We start from the raw sequence: 24,913 nt of genomic DNA on the forward strand, positions 1-24,913 counted from the left end.
TTTCAAATAGCTTAGGGACCATAGAAGTCTCTTCTACTTTTACATTTTGAAAACTCTTGCCAATTTGTTAGCTGTTGAATGTCTTAAAATTAGTTTGAAATCTGTTTAGTTTCGGACAGCAGCTTGAAATGAATTAGAAGAGTTCAAAAGTTCAATCACAAAATACTCCACACTGAATTCTTCAAAACACTTCTTTCAGTCTTTTCTGTCAGCTTTCCTTAGGAGGAATGTAGATGAGGAAACTGTGTGGTCAGCCACTCTATCACCAAACATATATAGGAAACTAGAGTCAAGCTCTCAGCACAGAGTTAGGAATAAGCTTTGGATTTTTTAAAGATGGTCTGCTTTTGACTCTGTCACAGGCTTTTTCTGTATAAAAGTCAATCAATACTGACTGACTTTACCTTTTAAGAGAAGCTAATTTGAGATTAAATTGTGTTAAGATCTTTTTTTCATGACTTACCGTGACTTCCTGTGACTTTCATGACTTATCAAGCACAGCAATGTGGGAAGCTGTGTGTGCTGGCAAAGTTAAGGCAGTAAGTTCTGATTTAGGGGTAGGATGTTCACTCCAATTGCATTGCTCAAAGAACATTTTTCAAAAATAATCTTTTCCTTTTTTATCTATTCTGTTCATCTTCCCCCCCCCCAGAAAAGAAAAGAATAAAAAAAAACCCAACCCACAACCAAGAGGGAACCCATCTGCAGTTGAATTTGCTCTCTTTTTCTCAATGGTTGTCAACTGGTGAATAAATTAACCCAATTATATTCAGGTCTTAGAAATTACACATTGGTGTTTTAAAATGCGCTAGGAATAGAAGTTTTGTTCAGAACACCCATCAAGCTCTTGACTTCCTGTTCTTGTGAGGAGTAAATACGTAATTTCCATTCTTTCAAATGGATGTTTTCTCTGTTGGGAAGAGATTCAAATAATACAATGTGCGCACGTAATCTTGATGTGTTTGTGCCTTCTCTTTAGATTGACTCTGGATTTTTTCATGAAAATGATCTCAAGATAGTTGCAAAGTCCATACGTGACAGAGTAGCATTAATACTATGGAGAAGAGAGCGAATTTGGCCCAGGATGCAGTCAGAGGAACGTCGGGACTCCGAGTGTCTGGAGAAGCTGAAGACGCCACACGCACAGCAGGTCCAGGTCACTTACCTTTCTCACACTGGTCACCATGTCCTGTCAGAGCCTGAGGAGCCTGAGGCAGACCAGCATCCCTTTCAGCAGAACCTGCCCACCAGCGTCACCTCTGTTGCGTGTAAGTCCAGGGTTAGCTTTGTGTGCACGTGGCGAGGAATGTCGGAGGGTGACAATCAATGACAGTCTGATCTCAGTAGTGATATGAGCTGCTCTGGAAGCTTTTGCACAGTAGCTCAAAGAACACGAGCGTCTTGGGCAGACTCACAACAATCTTGAAAGAAAGTTTCAAGAAAAAGTATATTATAGAGAGATAGCTCCTCCAGTAGCAATAAATGTAGAAAACCTAGTATATCTGTAAATGGAAAAGCAAGAAAACACAAAAATACCTGTTTTCTATGTCAGGTGGTGGGAACAATGCTAAGTTTGTGTGAAACACAGTTTCAGAGCCTGCAGAAATTGAATTGACATCAAACCAGACAGAGCGACTGGTGGCTTTTTCAAATTATTTTGGCAACGTGGAGAGAGTGATGGGCACAACTTACTCCTGGGGAGATTCCAACCAGAGAGAAAAGGAAAAATTTTCACAATGAGAACAATCAGCCACTGTAATAATCTGCCCAGGGAAGTGATACCTTTAGGAGTTGGCTGGACAGGGTGCTGGGGCATCTAGTCTAGGTCATGCTTTTCCTAGAGAGCTTGGACCAGATGATCCTTGAGGTCCCTTCCAACCTGGTATTCCCTGAATCTATGATGGTTATTGAAATGGTTATGCAAAAACAGACCTAGCTGAAACCAAAGCTCTGCAGCTTCTGTTCAAATTCTCTGTTCAATTTACTCTTAATGGCTTCTATGAAGTTTTTTGTGAAGCTGTGCAAAGACCTACAGCAGAAAAAAGTTCATCTTTGAATGTTACATGACGCAATTCAAGATTTCCCTGTTTTGTGGGAAACATCAGCTGTGGTTTGGTCACACATATTGGGAGCACCAGACCTTGTGGGTTGACGCTGTAATTATTATTGGGGTCCTTAGATCATAGAATCACAGAACCACAAACTGGTTTGGGTTGAAAGGGACCTCATCCAGTTCCACGCTCTGCCACGGGCAGGGACACCTTCCACTAGAGCAGGTTGCTCCAAGCCCCTGTGTCCAACCTGGCCTTGAACACTGCCAGGGATGGGGCAGCCACAGCTTCTCTGGGCACCCTGTGCCAGCGCCTCAGCACCCTCACAGGGAAGAGCTTCTGCCTCAGAGCTCATCTCAGTCTCCCCTCTGGCAGGTTAAAGCCATTCCCCTTGTCCTGTCCCTCCAGGCCCTTGTCCAAAGCCCCTCTCCAGGTTTCCTGGAGCCCCTTTAGGCCCTGGAGCTGCTCTAAGGTCTCCCCTTCAGGAGCCTTCTCTTCTCCAGGCTGCCCCAGCCCAGCTCTCTCAGCCTGTCTCCAGAGCAGAGCTGCTCCAGCCCTTGCAGCATCTCAGTGGCCTCCTCTGGACTCGCTCCAACTGCTCCACGTCCCTCTGGTGGTTTTGCCTCCAGAGCTGGATCAGGACTTTCTCTGTTCCATCAGGCTGTCTGTTTTGTCCTGAGCTCATGGCCTTGAAGCAAGGGCAGATCAGAGGAGGTGGTTGCTCTTGTTCATCCAGGCTCTGGTAGCTACAAGCCGATGATGTGCCAGCTCTTCACATTCAGCTGGTGACCAATTCAAGAGTGATCACTGGGCTATTTCGATCCTGTTTTAATTCCAAGCACTGATTTTGGTCTGTCTCTGAATAAGTAACTCCTGGCTTTGCTTTCCAGCTTGTTATTTCTTCATTTTATATCTGAGCGTCAGGCTTATCTCTAGCAAATTGCAGGGTATGAAGAAGCAGTGGTGTTATTTCTCTAAATTAACTTGTCCCTGGCTCTGTCTCCTAAAATCAGCCTTTATTACTGAGTCAAGCTCTGGTATTGAAATCTTAATCTGTTCATGTTTTTAAATGTCTTGAAGGAAATGTGGCCAGATAATTCTAGCTTGGAAAATTTGAAATTTTTTGCAAGTTCTTGCATTTTTTTTTCTGGCCAATTTTTCTGATAAAATCTGATGTACGTATTTTGCTGCTGAACTGTTAATCATAATGTTTCTGTTTTCCTGTTCTGTGGAATTATATTTAAATTAAAGATGCATTATCTTTAGCAAAGAGGCAGCTGCTGCTTTAATTCAGGTATTGTATAAATTGCTATACAGAGGTCTGCTTTGAATACGAGAATAACCAGGCATGCCTCTACAAGAAAGAAAACATTTACAAGGTATAGATATGACCATATTTGCATAACACTCAGAACATTGCAGTATTTACAAAGCTGCTTTTCTGAAGCTAAATTGAATTCATTTCCATTTTTTTAGATCATATACTTATTTCATGCTAGCTAATTCCTTTGAGAAACACCCTAATTATGACTCTCTTTGTGTCCAGTGGTACTGGAGCCCACGTGTGCTTCCCATGGTTCTGTTGCACACGAGTTGGCAGAATTCTGTACTAAATATAAGCCCCCCAGTTTATTTCCTATTCCTCATCGACTTTTAGCCAGGACTTAGTATTATTTGATAATTTACTATCAGGTATCTTTGAACAGTATCTTAGTGATGTTAGGCCAAAGACCTCTATAAATTACTGTTCTACCAATTCATATAATAATCTGAGGTCAAATGTAGAATTGAAAATTAATAACTTAATGGGTGTAATGTGTGTTCTATAAACGTCTGAGAGTGACTCACAGCTTTTACTTTAGCACTCGACTGACATGCTGTGGGGTTTTTTGAGGTCTTAAATAATTTTTTGTAGCAAAATGGAAGTGTGTGTGCTGCAGAAAGTCCTGCCTTGGAGCAGGGCCATGCTGCCTCGCCTTAGAAATGAGCTCAATAAATGATAGAGGGTAGTTTAATCTTGCAAAATGCCAGCTGGGAGAATAGTTTGTGAGCACTGAAGAGAAATGTCATCTCTGGTGCTATTAAAAATTAATTTGTTATTTAAAAGCTAAGTAAGTGAAACCTTATTTGGAATATGGAAAAAAGAGAAGATGGAAAGTGTTGGAAAAAGAAATAGCATTTAAACTTAACTGTAATTTAAGCAATTCTTTTGTACTTGTGTTACAGTTTCCTTTCAGTTCTGAATTTTAAATCTCTGTTACAAGCTTCTTCTTGTAACAAGTGTCTTCTGGATACTTCCATCTACAGTCTTGATTTTTCTCATTTCATTTCTCAAATAAAGAAAACAGTAGCTTATGCTCAAAAAGAACTGGGCACCTGTACTTCACAGGCTTCCAAATGCATTTTAAAATCAGTAATACTCAGTGGTATGGTTTTATTTACATTGGGCAAAAGTACCTGTAGCTGTGCAATTCTGCAGGTTAGCTAGGCAAACACTGCAGGAGAAACTCCAACTGAGCTCTGAATGGTGCTGCTAACCTGCAAATTATTTTGTTCCCTGTTCTTTATCTTGAGACATTGCTATACACTCAATTAGGGTTTGATTTGCTGAACTCATAAGTCATACAGTATAAAGAATTTTCTAATTTTCAGTGCTACTAATAAAAAAAAGGTGTTAAAGTGAGTGCATCCCTGGGAGGTCTAGCACTGAAAGACTCCATGATCTGCTAGGAACTCTACAATCGGGGTTTGCTTTCCTTTCCTCCTACAAAATGTATAAATGTCTGCAATTCTTAATGTCAACCTTATGCCCTTTAAAGGAAATATCAATGTGCCTAAAATATCATCATGCACAGAAATCCATGGGGATGGGTTTTGGCTTAGGAGAAGCAGTATGTGCCTTTTGTAGAAAATTACATTTGTGTTGTATAATTAATTTACTTAATGGAAAAGGCTGGGGTAGTAAAAATGCTAATGACGTAAACCAGTGTTGACCTTGCTCTAAAATCATTACTTGAACATTTGGAATTGTTGAGCTTTTAATGAAGAATATTGTTCTTGCAGCTGACAGCACATTCGACAGTGGCCAGGGGTCCACTGTTTACTCGGACTCCCAAAGCAGCCAGCAAAGTGTCATCTACTCATCCCTGCCTGATCCGGTACCTCCTGCTATCCAGCGGGTGTACAGCCCACCTCTGAGTGAGAGCCAGCCTGTGCCCCACGGCCTTCAGCAGCTGGGGCACTACCAGCAACCCTCAGGAGTAAGTCTGAAGCTTTTACAAATCAATTTGTGTTCTAGATCAGACTGAGTGGCTCGTTTATAACTCTTGATTTCAGTACGTATGGATTCCAGGGCTTGCTTTATATATCCCTCACTTGGCTCTATTGATGAGGACTTGCTCAGTAATACCGTTCTAGTTGGTCTGCAATGTGCGCTTAGTAGGTGGTGCGTGGCTCTATTTGCCATTCTGAAGAAATGCTTCACCAGCAGCTGTCATAATTGGAGTAAAAAAGCTTCTTATCCATCCTTTGTCCCCTGCTTTTAAACTCGTGCATGTAGTTGGGAACTGTTCTGTGAGTGGTATTTTTTTTTGGTTCACTGTCAGTATAGCCATACATTATTGTTCCTTCATTTGCACAAGAACCTCTTGGGTCTGATGTTTCTTCTTGATGACAAAGGTCACACATCCAGTCACTGCCTGGGCTCTGGGTTTGGATTTAATCTTGCACAGAGTCAATGATGTATGTCTATTACTGAGGCTCCAAAATCAGGCACTGATTTTGTAGTAGTCAGACATTCACACTTGCTCCTGGTTTTTTGCTGTCATGACCTTGACCAAAAGCAATTAATGGAACTACTGGTGCAAGAATAAACACATGTGAGTGAACATTAATCTTCAGGTGCTTCCAGTGAGAGGCACAATGAGTGTTGTGCTTCACTTCAGAAGCTGGCGCACCACCATGTTCCAGTTCCAGCCTACACTCATCACACGTGACAGGCAGCTGCTTTTCACCACACAGCAACCCCAGCATGGTTTCGACTCCAAACACAACATTCCTTCCCCAAGAACCAGGAGTGGAAAACACATCTGCAGACCAGAGAAGAGGCAGGCATATTGCCCCTGGTGGCCCTGGGGGGACCTCTGCAAACCCTGTGCAGCTAGTATTTCCTCAACAATCTCATCAGATATGCCTAGCCTGCTTATTTCAGTCTGACCAAGATCATAATATGTCAGAAGCCTTGATGGCTGTTGAAAGTTCTCATTCCCCAGGTAGCCAACTCCCACAAAACTCAGTGTCTCAAGGGGTGAGAGGTTGAGACACCACATGGCAGAAGCTTAGACCTGTCTCTGTTCCATGAGTCTTTACAATACATAATTAACCAAAAGATCAGTTCTTCTCCCATGAGATCTACAAGAGTTGCAGAGAACATTCTGCCTTCAGCATGCTCCTATGGTGGAGAAACCGACATGCCTGGGCAGTCCCAGCCCTGTTGTAAAGTGTGTGCTGGCAAAACACTGCTGGCTGAGAGTGAGCAGGTGGCTGCAGCTACCCCAAGCAACGGGAACAACCTGCCTGGTAAAAGTGACAGTGATAACATGGGAGGTTCATCTGTTTGTTTCTTTGTTTCATCCTACTTGACTTAGGAGAAATAAAAATAAAATCAAAGATCGATGACTTTGTCCTGCTTCATCCAGATTTACCCTAATACTTGGCAAGTGCCTGATTTCCCCTGGTTTTACCTTGTATTTTCCAAAATGCCTGCAAGAAATTATGAAGTATATTTCATGAATGCATTGAAACATGACATGTTGACCTGAAGGAAAAAATATCATCCTTGGTATCTGTAGCAGCTCCCTCCACTGTGGAAAGCAAATTTCCTATGTGCATACACCTCCTGGGACACATCCTTCCTCAGTTCTTGTTCACTTGGAGGCCCAGCTTAACAACTCTAAATATAATACTCAAAAGGTACATCTTGAGCAGTATTTTTTTCTTTTTTTTTTTTTTTTTTTTAATTAAATTGAGCTGTGTAGCACGCTCAGAGCAGACTCATTCTTTCCGTTGATAGGTTTCAGTCATTTAAACCTAAATGCGTTACCTTTGTTGTGTTTGGGGGTTTGGAAAGATAAAAAACTTTATTCACAAGCAAAATATCTCTCATAGCTTTTTATTCTCTGATGGTGTTTCCATGTGGTTTTTAGTCCTGTAATAACTTCGGTAAAAAGTTCCCAGGTTTGAAAATCTCAACAAGCAGAGGAAGTAGAAGCGTGCCTCAGAACCTTCCATTTTCCAAGAAAGATTATTTACCAAGATAACAAGCACGTCACTGGAGCTGTAGTAGTGTTGTTTAGGCTTATGAGCCTCAGTCTGACATACTGTTTATTTTTAATTCATCTACTTTGCTTGAGCCAGAGTTTGAGAGAGCTGCTGTTGTTACAAACCTTATCTGAATTTTTGTTGTTGTTTTATTTTCACTTCTGTGGTTTTAATTTGTTTCTTATTTCTCCGTTCATTTTCTTGTCATCCATTTCAAGTAAATTGCCTGCTTTTGGGGAAGATAAAGATTCTTTATGAAGTTACAAAAGTCTTGGTGAAGATTTTTGTTTCACGCAGTTGATAGCTTGTTGCTGTTGGTATATTGTCAGTCACTGTGTATGTGCTTTGAGTGGTTTTACTGGTCTGCAGACTTGCTTCTAGAAGAAATGCAATGCACTTTGGTTGTCTTATTTGGAATTTGCTGACTTTTTGCCACCTTTTCTTAGATTAACTAACTTTCCTTGCAGATAATTTTTCATCATTTCCCCCCACTCTGTTTTGGATGAATTACCGAATAGGCCAGTTCTTTGTGATTATATCCTTGATACGTAGCCATAGAGGCTCCTAACACATGGGTTGCTCCTCTCTAAAGCAGTGCTCTCCCTCCTGCAGCCTGGCGTCCCTGCAGTGCCGGCTGCACCCGCCGTGGTGTCCCAGCGGCCACAGCCCTACCCAGAGCCAGCGATGCCGTTCCCCGTGGTCCAGCCCACCACCGTCGCCTCCCTGCCACTGGGGCAGCCGCAGCCGGTGCTGGCTGGCCAGCAGGTGAGGGCTTGGCTGCTGCTGAAAAGTGACTTCCCTGTCCCTTGCGTTACCCTGCCCCTTGCCTTACTCTGCCCTGCTTTGACCCATACCTGTAGCACGTTTGAGGCGTTAGAGACCATGAAACTGCCACTTGAGAGACTTAGGGATGGGGCAGAGGGCATTGGGTTTAGGGGATGGAAGAGTAACAGGCTTGAGAACAATTGTGTGATACCTTAGAACATTTTGATGAAGTTTAAGGCTTCTTTTCCATTGTGGCTTAACAGGCTTGAAGCCTGGCTTGAAAACTTTTATTAATTTTGCAGCATTATTTGGCACCTCCTTTGTAAAAGGTTAGAAAGAGACTCTGTTGCCTGGTGTCAATTGACTTTGAATCCTCAGCAATGCTGCTTTTGGAGTTGTGCAAATAGAGATGTAGTTCAGTATAGGCATCCAGCCAGTAGCTTTATCTTAGAATCACAGACTGGTTTGGTATGAAAGGGACCTTAGAGCTCATCCAGTTCCAAGCCCCTGCCACAGGCAGGGACACCTTCCACTAGTGCAGGTTGCTCCAAGCCCCTGTGTCCAACCTGGCCTTGAACACTGCCAGGGATGGGGCAGCCACAGCTTCTCTGGGCACCCTGTGCCAGTGCCTCAGCACCCTCCCAGGGAAGAGCTTCTGCCTCAGAGCTCATCCCAATCTGCCCTGCTTAAGTTTGAACCCATTCCGTCTTGCCTTGTTACTACAGTCCCTGATGAAGAGTCCCTCTCAGGCCCCCTTCTAGGCCCCCTTCAGGTATTGGAAGGCTACAGAAAAGTCTGTACCTCTCTGTATTGTCTCCAGGTAGTAATTCTTTGTGCAGCTGGAATTATTGAATTCCCCCCCAAACCTGTGTTCCTTAAAGAAACACCTCTCTCCAGGCAGGTTGTGGTCGCCTCCTTGCATGGAGATGGGCTGAGCCTGAGAGGAATGCAGCCACAGACCTGTACGACCCAGTAATTGTGGCTCATTTTTTGTGATTCTACCAAAAGTTTGGCTTCCTTCAGTAGAAGCTGTTGACAGGGCTGGGGAGTTTGTGTACTTTGTGGCCAGTGTGTGTCATATCTCTCCAGACCTTTTTAGTTAGCAACATTTATCTTACAGGTTGCCTTTTATACCTATTCTTCTGCAGAAGACAATGTAATTTGGTCTTGTAAAACATATGCTTATGTGAAGTTTTATCCCGTCGGGTTTTTGTCTGATGGGTAGGGGTATTCTCATGGTTCTCAGCCAAAAATCTTACATTTAGGCAAATGTAGGACTTCAGCAGTTGCACAGGTCTCTCTAGTGGCCTCTGGAGCTTTATGTTGATGGTTCAAAATCTGTTGTTTATTTTCCCCCATGAGTAGGTGCTGGTTTGGAATAGGATATTTGCTCAACTTCCTCAGTTTCTTTCACATGCCCTCTCTTCACAGCACTGCTGTCTCTTGAAATAATTCTAACCCTGGTAGTAACAAGATTTAATAACTAGTCTGTGTTTCCTAATCTTGCCAGGAAGCCACATCAAAGACTGACTTTTTACAGTATTATTATTATTACAGAAATAAGTAAAATGATAAAGTTTCTGTGCAGAACTTCGCAGAGCACCTCTGTGCCTTGGCAGCAGAAGTAGGTCTGGTGCTCGCAGTCTCCAGGCGTGATGCTGTGAGCAGTGGAGATCTGCAGTCTTTTGTAAATAAGTGGTCAACGCCAGAATGGGAAATCAGGGTGAGAAAATTCCTCTGCCAAACAGAATGAGATGTATTGATCTTGTATGAATACACACTAATGGCTCAGACACATGGGATCAATGTTGCATCTCCTCAATTTTTTTTTTTTTTTTTGGTTTCTAATTTGGGTATCTGTGCATTTATAATGTTAAGGTTACAGTGGGGCACAGTTCACATAATTCATTTGGATACTTTCTGCTCTCTATGCCTCATCCAATTCACAAGCATTTTGTAAAACACAAGATGAATTTGAAATGGAGGCTTTAGGAGGCTGCTTATTTCCATGAGCACATTTTTTCTTGCTCTTAGCATAGTGTCCTCTCAAGTTGAAGGTGGCTTGAACAGCCTGTGCCAGCTCAATCCTCAGTTACCTGTGGGCAGCCTGTCTGAGCTGCAGATTAACCCAGCCAGGGATGCTGAGTTACCTCTAGGTGCTGCCAAGGTTTACTAGCTCCAGCCCAGCATCCTGTGGTGGGACTGTTCTGCTCCTGAGGTCTGATTGGGTCTGGCAGGAGTGTCCCGTGGTGCAGATCTTTTGCTGTGGGATGAGCAAGCATCCCCAGTGCCTCAGGTGGGCTCCATCCCAACCGATTTACTCTGTCCCATCATCAGTGCCAGGCCAGCTCCCGCTGAGCCACTTGTTTGCATTGGCACTGCCATTCCGTGGAGTTTGGCATTTTAGCTGGGTAGATGCCCCTGATTTCCCAAAACCTGGAATGGTAGAAACTGCAATATAGAGCCATGTCGTAGAATCAAAGAATGGTTTGAGTTGGGAAGGACCTTAAAGTTCATCCAGTTCCAACCCCCGCCACGGGCAGGGACACCTTCCACTAGACCAGGTTGCTCCAAGCCCCATCCAACCTGGTCTTCTGGTGGCTGTGTCCAGTGCACTGGTTGTTTTGTAATATACGGGCTATAACCTTTTGCTTTTCCTTTCTTTCCCAGCAGCAACCCATAGCCCAGCAGGCGTCCCTGCAGCAGGTACTGGCCAGCCAGCCCGTTTGCCCCATCCAGCCTACAACCCATCTGCTGCCCCAGTATCAGCCCCAGACCTCTCAGGTGGCAGCCAGCAGTGCTCCACTGAAACCTCTTCAAATTTCAACCATGCCGCAGCTTCCGCCGGTGGCCCCTTCCCAGGTAACACCTTTGGAACCCGTGTGTGAATACATCCGTTTCAGTAAAGCTTTCCAGCTAATAATTAACATGATTTGTGGGGTTTGTGTGGCTATTTGGAGTGCATGCCAATTTAATTAGCCCATAAGAATATAGCTTTTTCCTAATTCCTGTATGTATCCTTACTATTTGTTTTCCTTTGGTGAAGCAGAAATCTCCTCTGTGAGCAGTGCTATGGCATGCCTACAGAATCCAGTTCATGGCAGTTACAAAATTGCAATAACTGCAGCTTTTTTTTTTTTCTTCCATTTTTTGCACCTCCCCTCTGGCATAATCTCTTCCCCATCCCAGGCTTAAGAGCATGAGAAGTTGCCCATTAATTTTTAGTTTTTCTGAGCTCCCGAGTTCCATGTTCCCCACCACTCCCCTTTCTAGCTCTCAGCCCTGTTTCTTTTTTTCAGTGGCAAGGATGGACCCTTTCCTTGGCCTGGTGGAAGGGTTTGTTGGTGCTATTAGAGTGTTTGCTAGTGACAGGCACTATGATGTGAAGCAGCTTGTGCCAAAGGGAAGAAACAAGCTGCTTCCATGATGATGACAGGGTAGTTACGGTCTGCGGCATCACTGGGAGGTTTTGATTGCAAAACCCCTTTTATGGGACCTTCCGTGCTGCCTGGGTTGCAGCCAGCCTGTTTTAAAGGGTTTTAAATTGTGTTACTGAATTTTGCATGAAAGAGTTTTGCATTTTATCTGGTCCAATTCCTTCTCATTGCTGTTAAAAGGAAAGCAACTTTCATTTTTATGTTGCTTGAAGGCTTCAAGCTAGCGTTAGAAATAGTGTCAAGCTTCTAAGGTGTAAAAACACACCCCCTCCCCCCAAATTTTTTTTTTTTTCTTTTACTAATGATTTAAGCATAAATCAGTTTTTACTGTTTATAAACCTCAGGAAATGAATGGAAGTGATTAACAAACAGACATAATTATCATCATGGCACAGATGATTTTTACATACTTGTATGGCAAATGAAACTACTTTGTACCATCAGTGAAAGCACTTGCAATTTATGTGATATTATATTTTTTTCAGATTCCTCAGTTTCCTGTCATTCCTGCAATTACTCCTCTGGCAGGACTTGACAGCCTTCCTCCAAACCTCTCTGATTTACCTGCTGCAAATGTGCCCCCCATACCTGCTCCTTCTCAGTATTTTGCTCCAGCTGTGATTTTACCCAGCCTCCCCATGAACCCCACTCTGCCTATGGCACCAAACTCCCCTGCCCTCCCCATGCAGGCAGTCAATCTTCCTCATACCACCGTGGCTTCTTTGGTCTTGCCCTGCCAAACAATAGTGCCAAATATGTCAGCTGCTACGATCCCGCTGCTTGCCGTGGCACCGCCAGGAGTGCCAGCGCTGCCACCGCACCACGTGGTGCCCCAGCTCTCCCAACAGCAGATGTACCCAGCCACCTTCCAGCAGATCATTCAGAGCGAAGCGCCCTCTCCCCATCACACGCAGGGCACGCAAGCAGTATCCCAGGCGCAGCAACCTCAGTCACTCCAGCCAAGCATAATCCATCCTTCCGAACAGCCTCTGCCTGTGCCCGGGGCTGGACACCAGGTAATGCTCTGGGCGTGGGGCTACAGGGTGGTTCTGAGCGCAGGTGATCCCGGGGTTCCCACACTGTATACTCATAGCGGGGAGGTCTCTTCCTTGATGTTAGAATGGTTTGGTAACTTCTTGACCTCAGTCCTGGAGGTGGTTGCTAGAGCTGTGAAGCAAGGTGGAGCAGGTGAGGTCTTAACCCAGGGGCAGGTGAATATTGGAGCTACAGGAAATAATCTCACAGGCTTTGGAAAGTGAGCAGGTGAGAACACTTTCTGAATTCCCCTTTCCTTTTCCCATCTCAAATATGACACAAGAACAAGCTGTTGTTCTCCTGTGGCAGCAGCCACCCAGCTTTGCTGATGCCTTTACCCTGGTCTGTGCATGATGCACATGGCCTGCTGTGTGCAAACCCTGGGTGAGCTGGCAGGAGAGAGAGAGTAGGTTTGATGTAGAACAGCTTTAAAACAGTAAAGGGAATTGGCCATTTGGTAATGACTCCAGAAACCTGCATGGAAGAGGTCTATTAGACAAGAATGAATTCTAGCTGCAGACCATTTCTCCCTCAAATGAAATGAAGCATGAAATGGAGCTTCTAATATTAACTCTATTTACAAGAGAGCTGGTTCAGGACTTGTTGACAGAGTCTGTCAATACTTCTATTGCCGCATCTGCAATATGGCAACATGAAATGCAGTCTGACCCAAGCAGGAGAGAGCACTAAATCTGTTAATAATAGCATTACTGAAAACCTGTATTCTACCACCTCACTTTGCCATAACATATTGATTAAAATCCATAGCATCCCATTTCAACCTGCCATATCATGGCATCTTCAAAGCAGTACATCATTTTTAACTTCAGCTGTACGTTTGGTACAGAAATACTGTTTGTGACACTGTAGGCAACATGGAGCCCGAGACAATTACCACTAAGCTCATTAGCTGTAGTGTTTCCACTGGCTTTAGAGGGAATTGAATCAGGGACAGCAAGCACAGCAGACACCAAAGCTGGGGAACTGATGTTCCCAAACTGTCCTGACACAGTCATTAGCTATCAAATATGTGTGGAGGAATTGCCCAGTAATATTTTTCGGAAAAAAAAGTAGCTATTACAAACAAAATGGGCAAATGTAGAGGAATATTCAATAACATATTGTTCTATGTCTTCAAATGCTTTTAATGGAGAGGTATTTCTGTAAATAAAGGCTTTCCAGAGCAGTGCTGTTGTGGCAGTTGAGGTTTAGCACCTCCCTGTTTAGTTTTGCCCAGGTGGATTGTACACGGAACCATTTTGTGAATTATTCTAGTTATACACCAGAGTTGCTGCTCTACCAACGTCCACTTAAGCAGTTGTGTAACTGCTGTGTGTTGCAAAGCACATCATGTCTTTCTATCCACATTAAAACCTGGAATCACAATTCCAGCTCATATCCAGAACGTACAGAGAGCATGCACTAACAAAACTATGTGGCCTAGTTCTCATCTGAACTCTCATCTGAGTCTTCATTTTTTTTTAAATATATATGTCCTTCAAATAGGCTAAATCTCTAAGCGATGATTCTACAAAAAGCTAAAAATTAGGCAAGAGTTTTACCTAATAGCAAAAAGCCTTTTTTCTCCCATATTTTCCTTTCTTTCGTTTTAACTCTTCCCACAAGCTTAGTCCCCTTGGAAAAATACATGGTGTACCTAAAAGGAGAATGTTCTATTCTTAAATGTACAACTCAAAAGAACTGTTATGCAGAATAACAACACAGTCTCTAAGGTGGCTGACATCTGATCGCATGGGTCCAGTTCCCACAAAGCACTTATGCACACAAGTTATTTTAATGCACTGGAGAAATCCACTGAGATAAATGAAACTTCTTCCTCTGGGCACAAGGAAGCGTTTGCAGGACTAGAGCCTTGGTGCTTAGCACGTGTCTTAAATATTTAAACTAAACAGAAAACAATGTGTTCTGCAAGACACTGGTATATATCCAGTAAAAAAGAGCTGATTGTGTGGTCCATACCAGCCACTGGGTTCACATAGAGAGCAGAGTTTTTAAAAAAATACTAATTTAGATTATGGCTAGAGTGTCTTTTTCTCAGCATGGCCATTGTGGTGGCTCAGTGAAAGCAGAGCGAACTATTCAGGACAATGAATTCATAATCTAGGATTTTAATTTCTTAGCAACATGGCTTTGTTTCTACAAACTAAATAGCACCTGAGCAATACGCACATTGTCATAATGATAGAAGAAGAATCCTTATATTTTTATTTGGTTGTTTCAAAGCAAGTTTCAGCAGTTACCTGTCCAAGCAGAGACCACACAAATACAGTCTCGCTGCAGAATCACAGCCCTTTCTCCATGAGCTCCAGTGGCTTTGGTGTGTGGTCATGTAAGTCACAAGCACTCTGAGTAGAGGTTTGTTTTAACAGCTGTCTGTTGTGTTACAGCAGATGACTGGGCACACTCAGTATGCTTTGGAGGCTGGAGCCCAGGTGCCCATGCTGCCAGTGCAACCCTCCATAGTCATGTCACCGCCTTTGCAGCTGCAGCCCGAGCTGCTGCTGCCCCGTGCCGCTCCGGAAGGTGTTTCACAGCTCCATGGCAGCCTCGCTGCAGCCAGCCCGCCTGTGCCTGTAGATCACTGCCTGCCTCTGCAGCCTTCTGGCCTGCTCCAGCCCGAGCTTTCCCAGCCGCTGGCTCAGCAGCTCCCAGCTCCCTGCTCAGTGGGCCCGGCACTCGCAGAAACATCTCAAGAGGTACTTTCCTCTGAAGTAACTCACCAGCCTCACCCTTAACCTTCTTACTTACTCCTTTGTGAAATAATGTGCTTATTTCACAAGGGAGATTATCCCCTCTCATCACATAGAGCTGCTTGTCCCAGATGCTGGCAGCTCTGGGTCAGCACTTAATTGACTGTTTCAGATGAAGGTGGGAACTGCATGTCATACCTTGTGGAATGTCTCCTTGAAGTAATGATGCAGCAGGACTAAATACCTCTTTGTCTGTAGCTGAGCATAAACGCAGAGGTAGAAATTACTTTCTTTTAACTGCTGGGGGTCAGTAAGAAGCTGTTCTGTGGAGTTTCATCCGTGTTTTGTCCAGTCTTGTTTTAAATGTCTCAAGCACTTGTGCAACCAGCCATCATTTCCTTAAACTGCTTCATCGTCTGATTCTTCACTATGTAAAAGCTCTTCATGCTCCTCAGCTTGAGCTTTATTCCCATTTCATTTAGTGTTGTATCCTCCTGTATTGCTTGAATTCTAGTCTATCCCTGGGATTTTTGTTTCTTCCGATATTCGTAGGCATTCCCAATTCTCAGTGGTCATAAAAGCAAGATACTTTTTACCGGGTTTCTTTATAAAACTGTCAGCCCCTCCTGTCTGCTATTTTCACTTTTCTTTCCACTCCCATGGTCGTTTAATCTTCAGTCTTGACAGAAATGTCACAAAACATTTCCTTCTCTTCAGCTCTTTAATAAGTACCCATAAGCAAAGCAAAACAAAGGTGTTGGCATTCGTATTAGATTTCAGTAAATAAGTCTGATTTGTTCTCCGCTCTGAGTGGAAATGTCCCTCAGCAATTCTGCTTTCAGAATGGTTTCTCTTGAGGCTCTCTGTTCTGGGCTACCTTTCTTCCCAAAGCAACAGTTCCCATCTTTTCAGACGAAATCTCTTTGGTTTTACCCATGGTCTCATGCACTTGTTTCATGCCTTGACTACACAGCATAGCCTAATTTCAGCAGAGGTACAGCTTATGTCCTCTTCCAAAAGATGTTCAGTAACGATGCTGCTAACCCTAAAACCAGATTCTAATTCCCCATTTTGCCTATTCTTCTGGTAGCAACCTTATTCTTGTCAAATAAATATTCATGCAGTGATGCAGGATATTTCCTGGTGAGTTTCTGTATCCTATTGATCAGATATAGCAGGGATGGTAGAACCCATCTGTAGTGCTTCACTTTGCAGGATCCCCAAGTAATGCCTGGCTGTCATATCCCTTTGCCTATTTTTTCTGTATGCGCAGCTCATGTTAGGTTCAATGCTGATGTCAAAGCTACAGCTTTCAATGCAGGGTCCATCCCATTAGAGAGTCTGGAAATATGAATAAACCTTGTTGTTATTGTGCAGTGTGATATGGGGAATACAAGTGGTCCTGTATTACCTGAGAAATCCATGCCCACTGAGGCACATGTCTGTCCTGTCACTTTATTATATCTCTAGGAACTTTTACCCACTGTTTTACTACCTTCATTCCGGGAAACTACAGACCAGCCAGCCTCACCTCTGTGCCTGGCAAAATCTTGGAGCAGTTTCTCCTGGAAAGCATGCTAAGGCACATGAAAAACAATGAGGTGGTTGGTGACAGCCAACATGGCTTCACTAAGGGGAAATCCTGCCTGACCAATTTGGTGGCCTTCTATCATGGAGCCACGGAACTGATGGACAGGGGCAGAGCAGTTGACGTCATCTACCTGGACTTGTGCAAAGCGTTCGACACTGTCCCACATGACATCCTTGTCTCTAAATTGGAGAGACATCAATTTGATGGATGGACCACTCGGTGGATCAAAAACTGGCTCGATGGCCGCACGCAAAGAGTTGTGGTAAATGGCTCGATGTCCAGTTGGAAACCTGTAACGAGTGGTGTCCCTCAGGGATCGGTGTTGGGACTGGTCCTGTTCAACATCTTTGTCGGCGACACGGACAGTGGGATTGAGTGCGCCCTCAGCAAGTTTGCCGACGACACCAAGCTGTGTGGTTCGGTTGATACGCTGGAGGGAAGGGATGCCATCCAGAGGGACCTGGACATGCTTGTGAGGTGGGCTGATGCCAGCCTTATGAAGTTTAACCAAGCCAAGTGTAAGGTCCTACACCTGGGTCGGGGCAATCCCAGGCACTGCTACAGGTTGGGCAGAGAAGAGATTCAGAGCAGCCCTGCAGAGAAGGACTTCGGGGTGTTGGTTGACGAGAAGCTTAACATGAGCCGGCTTCAGTGTGTGCTTGCAGCCCAGAAAGCCAACCGTATCCTGGGCTGCATCAAAAGAAGCGTGACCAGCAGGTCGAAGGAGGTGATCCTGCCCCTCTACTCTGCTCTCGTGAGACCTCACTTGGAGTACTGTGTACAATTCTGGTGTGCTCAACATAAAAAGGACATGGAGCTGTTGGAGCGAGTCCAGAGGAGGGCCACAGGATGATAAGAGGGCTGGAGCACCTCCCGTATGGAGACAGGCTGAGGAAGTTGGGGCTGTTCAGCCTGGAGAAGAGAAGGCTGCATGGAGACCTCATAGCAGCATTCCAGTATCTGAAGAGGGCCTACAAGGATGCTGGGGAGGGATTCTTCCTTAGGGACTGTAGTGGTAGGACAAGGGGTAATGGGTTCAAACTTAAATAGGGGAAGTTTAGATATTAGATATAAGGAAGAAGTTCTTTACTGTGAGGGTGGTGAAGCACTGGAATGGGTTGCCTGGGGAGGCTGTGGATGCTCCATCCCTGGTGGTGTTCAAGGCCAGGTTGGACAGAGCCTTGGGCCACATGGTTTAGTACAAGGTGTCCCTGCCCATGGCAGGGGGGTTGGAACTAGATGATCTTAAGGTCCTTTCCAACCCTTACTATTCTATGATTTCATCTTATAAGTTAACTCCATTCTCTCTCTCAAGAAATCAATCCAGTATCATAAGATGGTCAAATTGATCAATGTGCTCCCTATGCTGATTTTAAAACATATATTGCTAAGGTTTTCTTGGGTGTAAGAGGAGTCTCATATCTGTATATATTGGAAACATTGCATTTTATTGCTACTCTGCCATAATGTTTTTATCTCTTCTCTTTGTTTCAATGTGTGGCAGCACTCACATCCAAACCAATCCGAATTAATCAGGCTGATGAGATTTCGTAAGGCACTCGATCAAGTGCATTACTAAAATTTAGATACATTATGTCTGTGTTGTCACTGTTCATTAATTTTGCAGTTTTATCGAAACTGCCGTCAAGCTTGGCATGGCATATGTGTGGTATTATAAGCAAGGAGTGGGGTTGACTGGTTAACTGTTAAGCTTTTAACTCCAGTCTATCGACTGCTTTGGTATGAAGATGTGATGACAGTCAAGGGGCTTGTTTCTAGCTGTGTGTCTATAGAAGGATTTTATAGACATACGTTTGTAAATATATAAAAATATATATGAAAATATATATTTATGAATATATTTGGGGTGTATGTGTATACATACAGCTATATACATGCACAGGTGTGTGTGTCTATGTACATATTTGGTACGTTTGTCACAGTAGGGCCAGTAGCGTCCTCAGCACAGATTCTGTGAGAATAGGTCTACCCAATGCAAAGTCACACTGTCACTGTCTGTTCTGGCACTGCAACCAGTGAAAAGGGGAAGCTTTTAGGGAAAATATCTATGGTGTAGAGAGCAAGAGGAGATGGTGTGAGGGCAGTGTTTTTAAATGATGAATTTTCATCTTGTATTTTTAAGTTCCCCAGAAATGCTCACAATAAGCCAAATACAATGAAAATAAATTACATATTTCAGGAAAATATACAAAGCAATGAAGCAAATTAGTTTATACTCATTCAAAAATAAAATCAGGTATGTGCTGATGTGCATTGGTCTTGCAGTCAAGTTTTCCCATTGTGGCAAGAACTGTTTCAGTTCTTTCACCACCTCTTCTGCTTTAGAGACAGCAGAAGGGAACTAGCACATTAGTGGCACTGTCTTAAAAGAGACAGTGATGCTTTGGACAGAAGTAATGTGGGGAGGGTAAAATGAGTTATTTACTTCTTTTCAAGTTTCAAGAAGTTAAACGGAATGGTTTAGAGTTACTGGTGTCTCAACAGTAAAACCTTTCTTAAAGGTGTTTTTCATCTGCCAATACAATGCATTTACTTAAATGACTTTTTCTTACATTTTAGGAGCAGGCAATACAGGACAAACTTCAAACTCTGTCACAGAGCTGTGAAAGGTATCATTATAATCTCTTTGGCATTAGAAATGTTTTCTTTCTGGAGACTGTTTTTCCTCTTTCTCTTTCCAAGGCTATACCAAATGCCTGCCCTTTGCCTTGGGCAGGGGCTGACCAGGAGAAAATGGAAGGGTGCACATCTAGTGTGAAAGCTGCAGATGTGCTGTGTACCTGTTTTGGCCCTTCCAACTCCTTTAATTCTCTAGTCTGGGTGCTGCATGTATGCCTTGATGTATGGATGACAGCTTTCGTTTCAGCATGTAATTTCCCTTTTTGCTCAGGTAACTGTCCCTGGTACAGTCCCTGGGTTTGATGCTGCTGACTCTGTATAAAAACATGCTACTCCAGTATAATTTGGTATATAATTTATTCCCTCTTTGGGAATAAACTGGGTATGTCTGTACCACCTTCTGTGGTGATCTTCCCCAGGTATGTTAAAGGGAATGGTTTATCGGTGAGTTGTGTGTTAAGCCACTCAAAAGGTTTCATTACAAGTGATAGAACACGCAGCCAAAGCCCATTCTGTGGTTTTGCAGTACATGAGGTCACACTCAAGCTTAGTAATGCTAATGACAGAAGTAACAATGACCCCAAGAGGCAGCTCAGCCCTCCTCAGAAACAAAAACATATTCCAGTTTTTGCCAGCCCTCAGCTACCTGTTTCTGTACTCAAAAGCAGAAGAGGAAGCGGTAAGGTTCAGAGGAACTGCTGAGGAAGAGCCCTGGAGAGGAAGGCTCGCAGCTGGACTGGAGAGAGGCTGAATGGGGCAGGAATCCCCTCCCCAGGCACCTGCTGCTCCCGTGCTACAGCTCCCACTTTTGCACCAGCAGTAAGCCAGATTTTTTGGGATTGGGATATGGATAAGGTAGATACAGACAATGTGTGTTCATAAGCAGCTGAGTGCCTTGCCTATGGCAAAAGCCAGCACCAACTTCAGCCTTATCGATTATGAAGCTTTGGGGTAAGGATGTTAGTGACCTTTTTCTATTTCCTGAATAGATAGGTAACTTAAGTTTATGAACTTTGAAGACATCCCTCTCTTACTGTTTTCATTCTACCAAAAAAGTTAACCTGACACAAGTCAATGCAACCCCACAACCTTAAAATGGAACCTTTTTTCCCAAGAATTTGCTGCTTTAAAATACTGCATGGAAAGTGAAATCTAATTTTTCATGACTACAGGTGAGTTCTGGTTATAAGTAAGTTAGACAAAATGAGTTCTCTTTGTCTACCTAGTCCATTGTTGAAAGCTACATCAAATTTTCAATCGTCTTTTGAATTGTAATGTGCCTGTTCCAGAGTTGTGTTTGAAAATCTGACTCCTGGCTGCTGCAGCATGGAGAGTCTCTGTCAGCTCCCACCTTGTAGTCTCAGAGGGAGCTCTCCCTGATTCAGGTGCATGGGTAACTCTGTGCTAGAGCTGGGTTGTGCTTTTATACAGTTGGAGGGTAACGCATGGGAATCAGATGCCTGGCAATTGCAGGAAGGATGTCATCTAGAATATGTCCAGTGCACAAAATCTGTTCACTTCCTTAATACATGAGTTACATGTACAAGGTAGCTGCAAAGGGAGTAGAAATAAACTGTTCTGTACATATAATAATAAATAAACTAGTACAAAACAAGAACTAAAAGCCTTAAATTTAAGAAAGGGATCCATAGGTTAGGCTTCAATTCTTTTACGCCTGCCTGACTAAATGAACACAGGAATAGATTGTCCAGGAAAGTGATGAATTCTCACAGGGGCTTTGTAAGATCAGTTTACGCACAACTGTGTGAGGGCTGGTTTAGACAGAGCTGATCATACCTTGGGGTAATAAAATAGGCCAGATGGCCTGACAGGGTTCCTTCCTGACATGATTTTTATGAACCTCTGAAAATTTCCAGCAAATTACTTACATGTTGGCGTCTTCTGTGCATGTCATATTAAAACCAGATTGTTAGGAGCTGCTGTTCTGACTGCTAAAAATAATACAGTGTTGTTAGCTGGTCATCTGGGATATTGGGGCACAAATCCTTCTTTCTGATCCTTGAGAACTGCAGAGAGAGGAGAGTCAGTCTTTTACAGGATGCTGTACTGACTTCTCTTTTCTTTCATCTCCAACAAACATAGCCTGACCCTGTTTAGACCTTCTGCTGTGGGTGCAGACAGGCAGGAGTTGAGAAAACTGGACCTTAAAAAAACAGGAACTTCTCTGAACTTGTGGAGTTCAGAAAAGGATTGTCAGATCCCTGAAGTGAAGGGATTAGGGGGATGTAGTGATTTATGAAGAGTGATGAGACTTTTCCTGTGGTATTGGCAGAAATGTTAATAGATCATTCCTTAGCAGTGTGGTAGCCAGGGCACGTGCCTGACTTGGAGTAATTCCCTTCACTTACTGATCATATTCCAGTAGTTGGCTCAGTTTAGGCCAAAAGTATGCAGATGTGCACTTTGGGTAGTCTCTGTTGTTGTTGTTAACTATGCATAACTCCTTCGTGGCTGATGGTGGTTTTTTTTTGGGGGGTTTCTTCCTTTCTCTTACAAAGCTACATGAGTCCAGATGTTGCTTCGGGTAAAGAGATGAGTGACAGCTTTGAAGGAGCAATAGGAAGTGGAAAACAAGAAGGAAAGTCTTCAAAGAAACATAAGAAATCGACACGTGCACGATCACGCCAGGAGAAGTCCAGCAGACCCAAACTGACCATATTAAATGCAAGTACAGCCTCTTTGAGGGTGACTTTAGGATTCTTTTGCCTTTGCTAGAAATAACTTGTTAATCTTTGCCTTCAGGTTTGTAACACGGGGGATAAGATGGTGGAGTGCCAGCTTGAAACACACAATCACAAAATGGTGACTTTTAAGTTTGATTTGGATGGTGATGCACCAGAGGAAATTGCTACTTACATGGTAAGACTTGGTGATGTGGCTGCCCCCAGTCTCTTGATGCACCAAGTTGCTACAACCAACTTGTTCTCATGTGTTTATTGTCCAAGCCTTCTGATAGTTTTGGAATGGGGCATTAATGGAAAAGTTATTGTTTTCCTCTTTATTTTGATGTGGCCTTATAGGTAGAGAACGAATTCATATTGCAGAGTGAAAAAGAGACATTTATTGAACAAATGAAAGATATTATTGATAAAGCAGAAGATATGTTCAGTGAAGATACAGAAGGAGAACGGAGTTCTGATCAGGGAATGAGTCCCCAGCAAGATACCGATAGACTAGAAATGAGCGAGGTAAGAAATGTTAAATAAAGATTTCTAGTTTGATTCCTTAGAGCTAGTTACTGTAAATTGCTGTTACATCATGTGTTAAAGAAAAAAAAAGTTTCTTAGCTAGAAAAATAATGCTTTTACTCCATTAAAGCTTACAATGTGAGCGCTTCTTGGAATGATGCTCCTCTTGCATTGATAGGCTGGAGAATTGGGTGAAGAGAAACCTAATGAGGTTCAACAGGGGCAAGTGCAAGGTACTGCACCTGGGGAGGAAGAACCCAAGTACCAGCACAGGTTGGGGCTGACCTACTGGAGAGCAGTTCAGCTGAGAAGGACCTGAGAGTATTGTAGATAAGGTGACCATGAGCTCACAGTGTGCCCTTGAGCCAGGAGAGACAAGAGTATCCTGGGGTGCACTGGGAGGAGTGTGGCAGCAGGTCGAGGGAGGTGATTCCTCCCCCTCTACTCGACCGTGATGAGGCCACATCTGGAGCACTATGTCCAGTGCTGGGCTCCTCAGTACAAGACAGACAAGGAGCTGCTGGAGAGGGTCCAGCAGAGGCCACAAGGATGATCAGGGGTCTGGAGTATCTCTCTTGTGAGGAGACTTTATGGGAGCTAGGCCTGATTAGTCTAGAGTCTTTATGTTGAGGGTGGCAGAGCACTGGCACAGGCTGCCCAGGGGGTTGTTGAGTCTCCCTCTTTGGAGACATTCAAAACCAGCCTGGATGCATTCCTGTGTAACCTGCTCTGGGTGGCCCTGCCTCGGCAGAGGGGTTGGACTGGATGATCTCCAGAGGTCCCTTCCAGCCCTAATGATTCTGTGTTCAGAGACAGTTCTATTGTTTTGTTTCTGGTTTTTTCCACAGGAGAAGCGGCAGTCTCAGATGAAGACACACGTGTATCAGCAAAATGGTAAGCGTGCTTTTGAATACAAACTTAAGCTTTAAGGTAGTGATGAGTTTGCTAGATTCAGGAAGAAACTCACCAGTTACTGGTGGTTGGAAATGTATCTGAAATATGGGTATAAGAGTGGTCCCTGCTGTTAGCAACCTGGATGATCGCAAGGGTGTCCTGGGTGAATCTCACATCTGGGGACCTTTAGGGAAGCCCTGGATTATATGAGCTGGTGATCAGTGGTGAAGAAGTCAAGAAGGTACAGGCAAGCAAACTCTTTTCACCACCATGACTACGTCTGCAAGAGAGAGCTAAAATATTTATGTTTGTGTTGGTAATTGAATTGACGTTTCTAACCCGGAAATTTTCAGCTACGTTGGTGTTACACAGTCATATCTTACGGATTTTACAGGCAAATGGAATGGGAAGGGAATTGGCCCTTCGTTCTCTCTGTAAGTTCATGCTGGTGAGAAAAATGAAACCACTGCTGAAGGAAGCAACGTTTCCATAGTTCGTGTTACTGCATGTGGCACTTTATTTGCTCCATGCTGAACGGGGCAGAAGGATAAATGAAAACTTCCAAGTCCAGAAACCGGGAATCCTCCAAACTATCTGCTCAAAAGATCTGGTTTATTTTTTCCCTGTAAACATCATAGAATTTTCTCAGTCCACCTTTTTTAACATAACCTTTATATTTCTACTAATGAAAGTTTAAAAGTGTAGCTAGTTCTGGTTTGCCATTGACATATGCCAGGCTTTGAGATAAGATATGGAAGAAAATATTAGCTAGAAAACTTCCAACATGGAAAAGTTAAACTGGATGAACTTTAACAAATCTTTCATCATGAGAAAACGTCTACAGCACGTAACTGTTATCCTTCTGAAAGTGTGAACACTTGAAAATAACTGAAAATATGTGGCAGAATCAGGAGGCATCTCTGTTTCCCTTCCAGAAGGGATGAGAATCAAATTAGGAGTTAATTGATCTTGGCTACTATTGTAGAAAGTCTGATTTTGTTTCGAAACACAGAAATTGAGACTAGGTTTTGATAGATGACCTGGAATGAATGGGAACTATTCTGTTTACTTTTTCTTTTCTTTTTACCTCTAGTTTTGCATACTGGGAAAAGGTGGTTTATTATATGTCCTGTTGTGGAAAACCCTACTACTGATGCACCAGAATTTTCCCCACCGGTACCTCAGAGTACACAGCAGTCGGAAGGGCCAGGTATTTACAAACATTACAGAAAATGGTTTCTTCTCTGAAGCTGCTGTGGCA

At 43.5% G+C, this 24,913-nt stretch overlaps 1 protein-coding gene across 13 annotated transcripts in view; it reads left to right on the forward strand.

The window, feature by feature from the left end:
- Positions 1–24,913, forward strand: part of WNK2 (WNK lysine deficient protein kinase 2) — a 115,065-nt gene that overhangs the window by 56,672 nt on the left and 33,480 nt on the right. For 9 of the 13 annotated variants that reach the window (XR_003993726.1, XM_030501355.1, XM_030501361.1 and 6 more), the window contains 12 exons: positions 980–1,268; positions 5,115–5,311; positions 7,983–8,135; positions 10,806–10,997; positions 12,058–12,588; positions 15,016–15,324; positions 19,490–19,539; positions 22,069–22,234; positions 22,313–22,429; positions 22,591–22,758; positions 23,607–23,652; positions 24,746–24,862. Coding sequence is in view for 12 of the 13 variants with exons in the window: in XM_030501355.1 (XP_030357215.1) it covers positions 980–1,268; positions 5,115–5,311; positions 7,983–8,135; positions 10,806–10,997; positions 12,058–12,588; positions 15,016–15,324; positions 19,490–19,539; positions 22,069–22,234; positions 22,313–22,429; positions 22,591–22,758; positions 23,607–23,652; positions 24,746–24,862 (2,335 nt within the window). In the remaining variant the exon portion in view is untranslated. The remainder of the gene's footprint in view (positions 1–979; positions 1,269–5,114; positions 5,312–7,982; positions 8,136–10,805; positions 10,998–12,057; positions 12,589–15,015; positions 15,325–19,489; positions 19,540–22,068; positions 22,235–22,312; positions 22,430–22,590; positions 22,759–23,606; positions 23,653–24,745; positions 24,863–24,913) is intronic. The other 4 variants (XM_030501367.1, XM_030501362.1, XM_030501357.1 and 1 more) reach the window with 3 other exon arrangements.

The sequence above is a fragment of the Strigops habroptila genome, chromosome 11, assembly GCF_004027225.2.
Source record: "Strigops habroptila isolate Jane chromosome 11, bStrHab1.2.pri, whole genome shotgun sequence".
NCBI classification, from domain to species: domain Eukaryota; kingdom Metazoa; phylum Chordata; class Aves; order Psittaciformes; family Psittacidae; genus Strigops; species Strigops habroptila.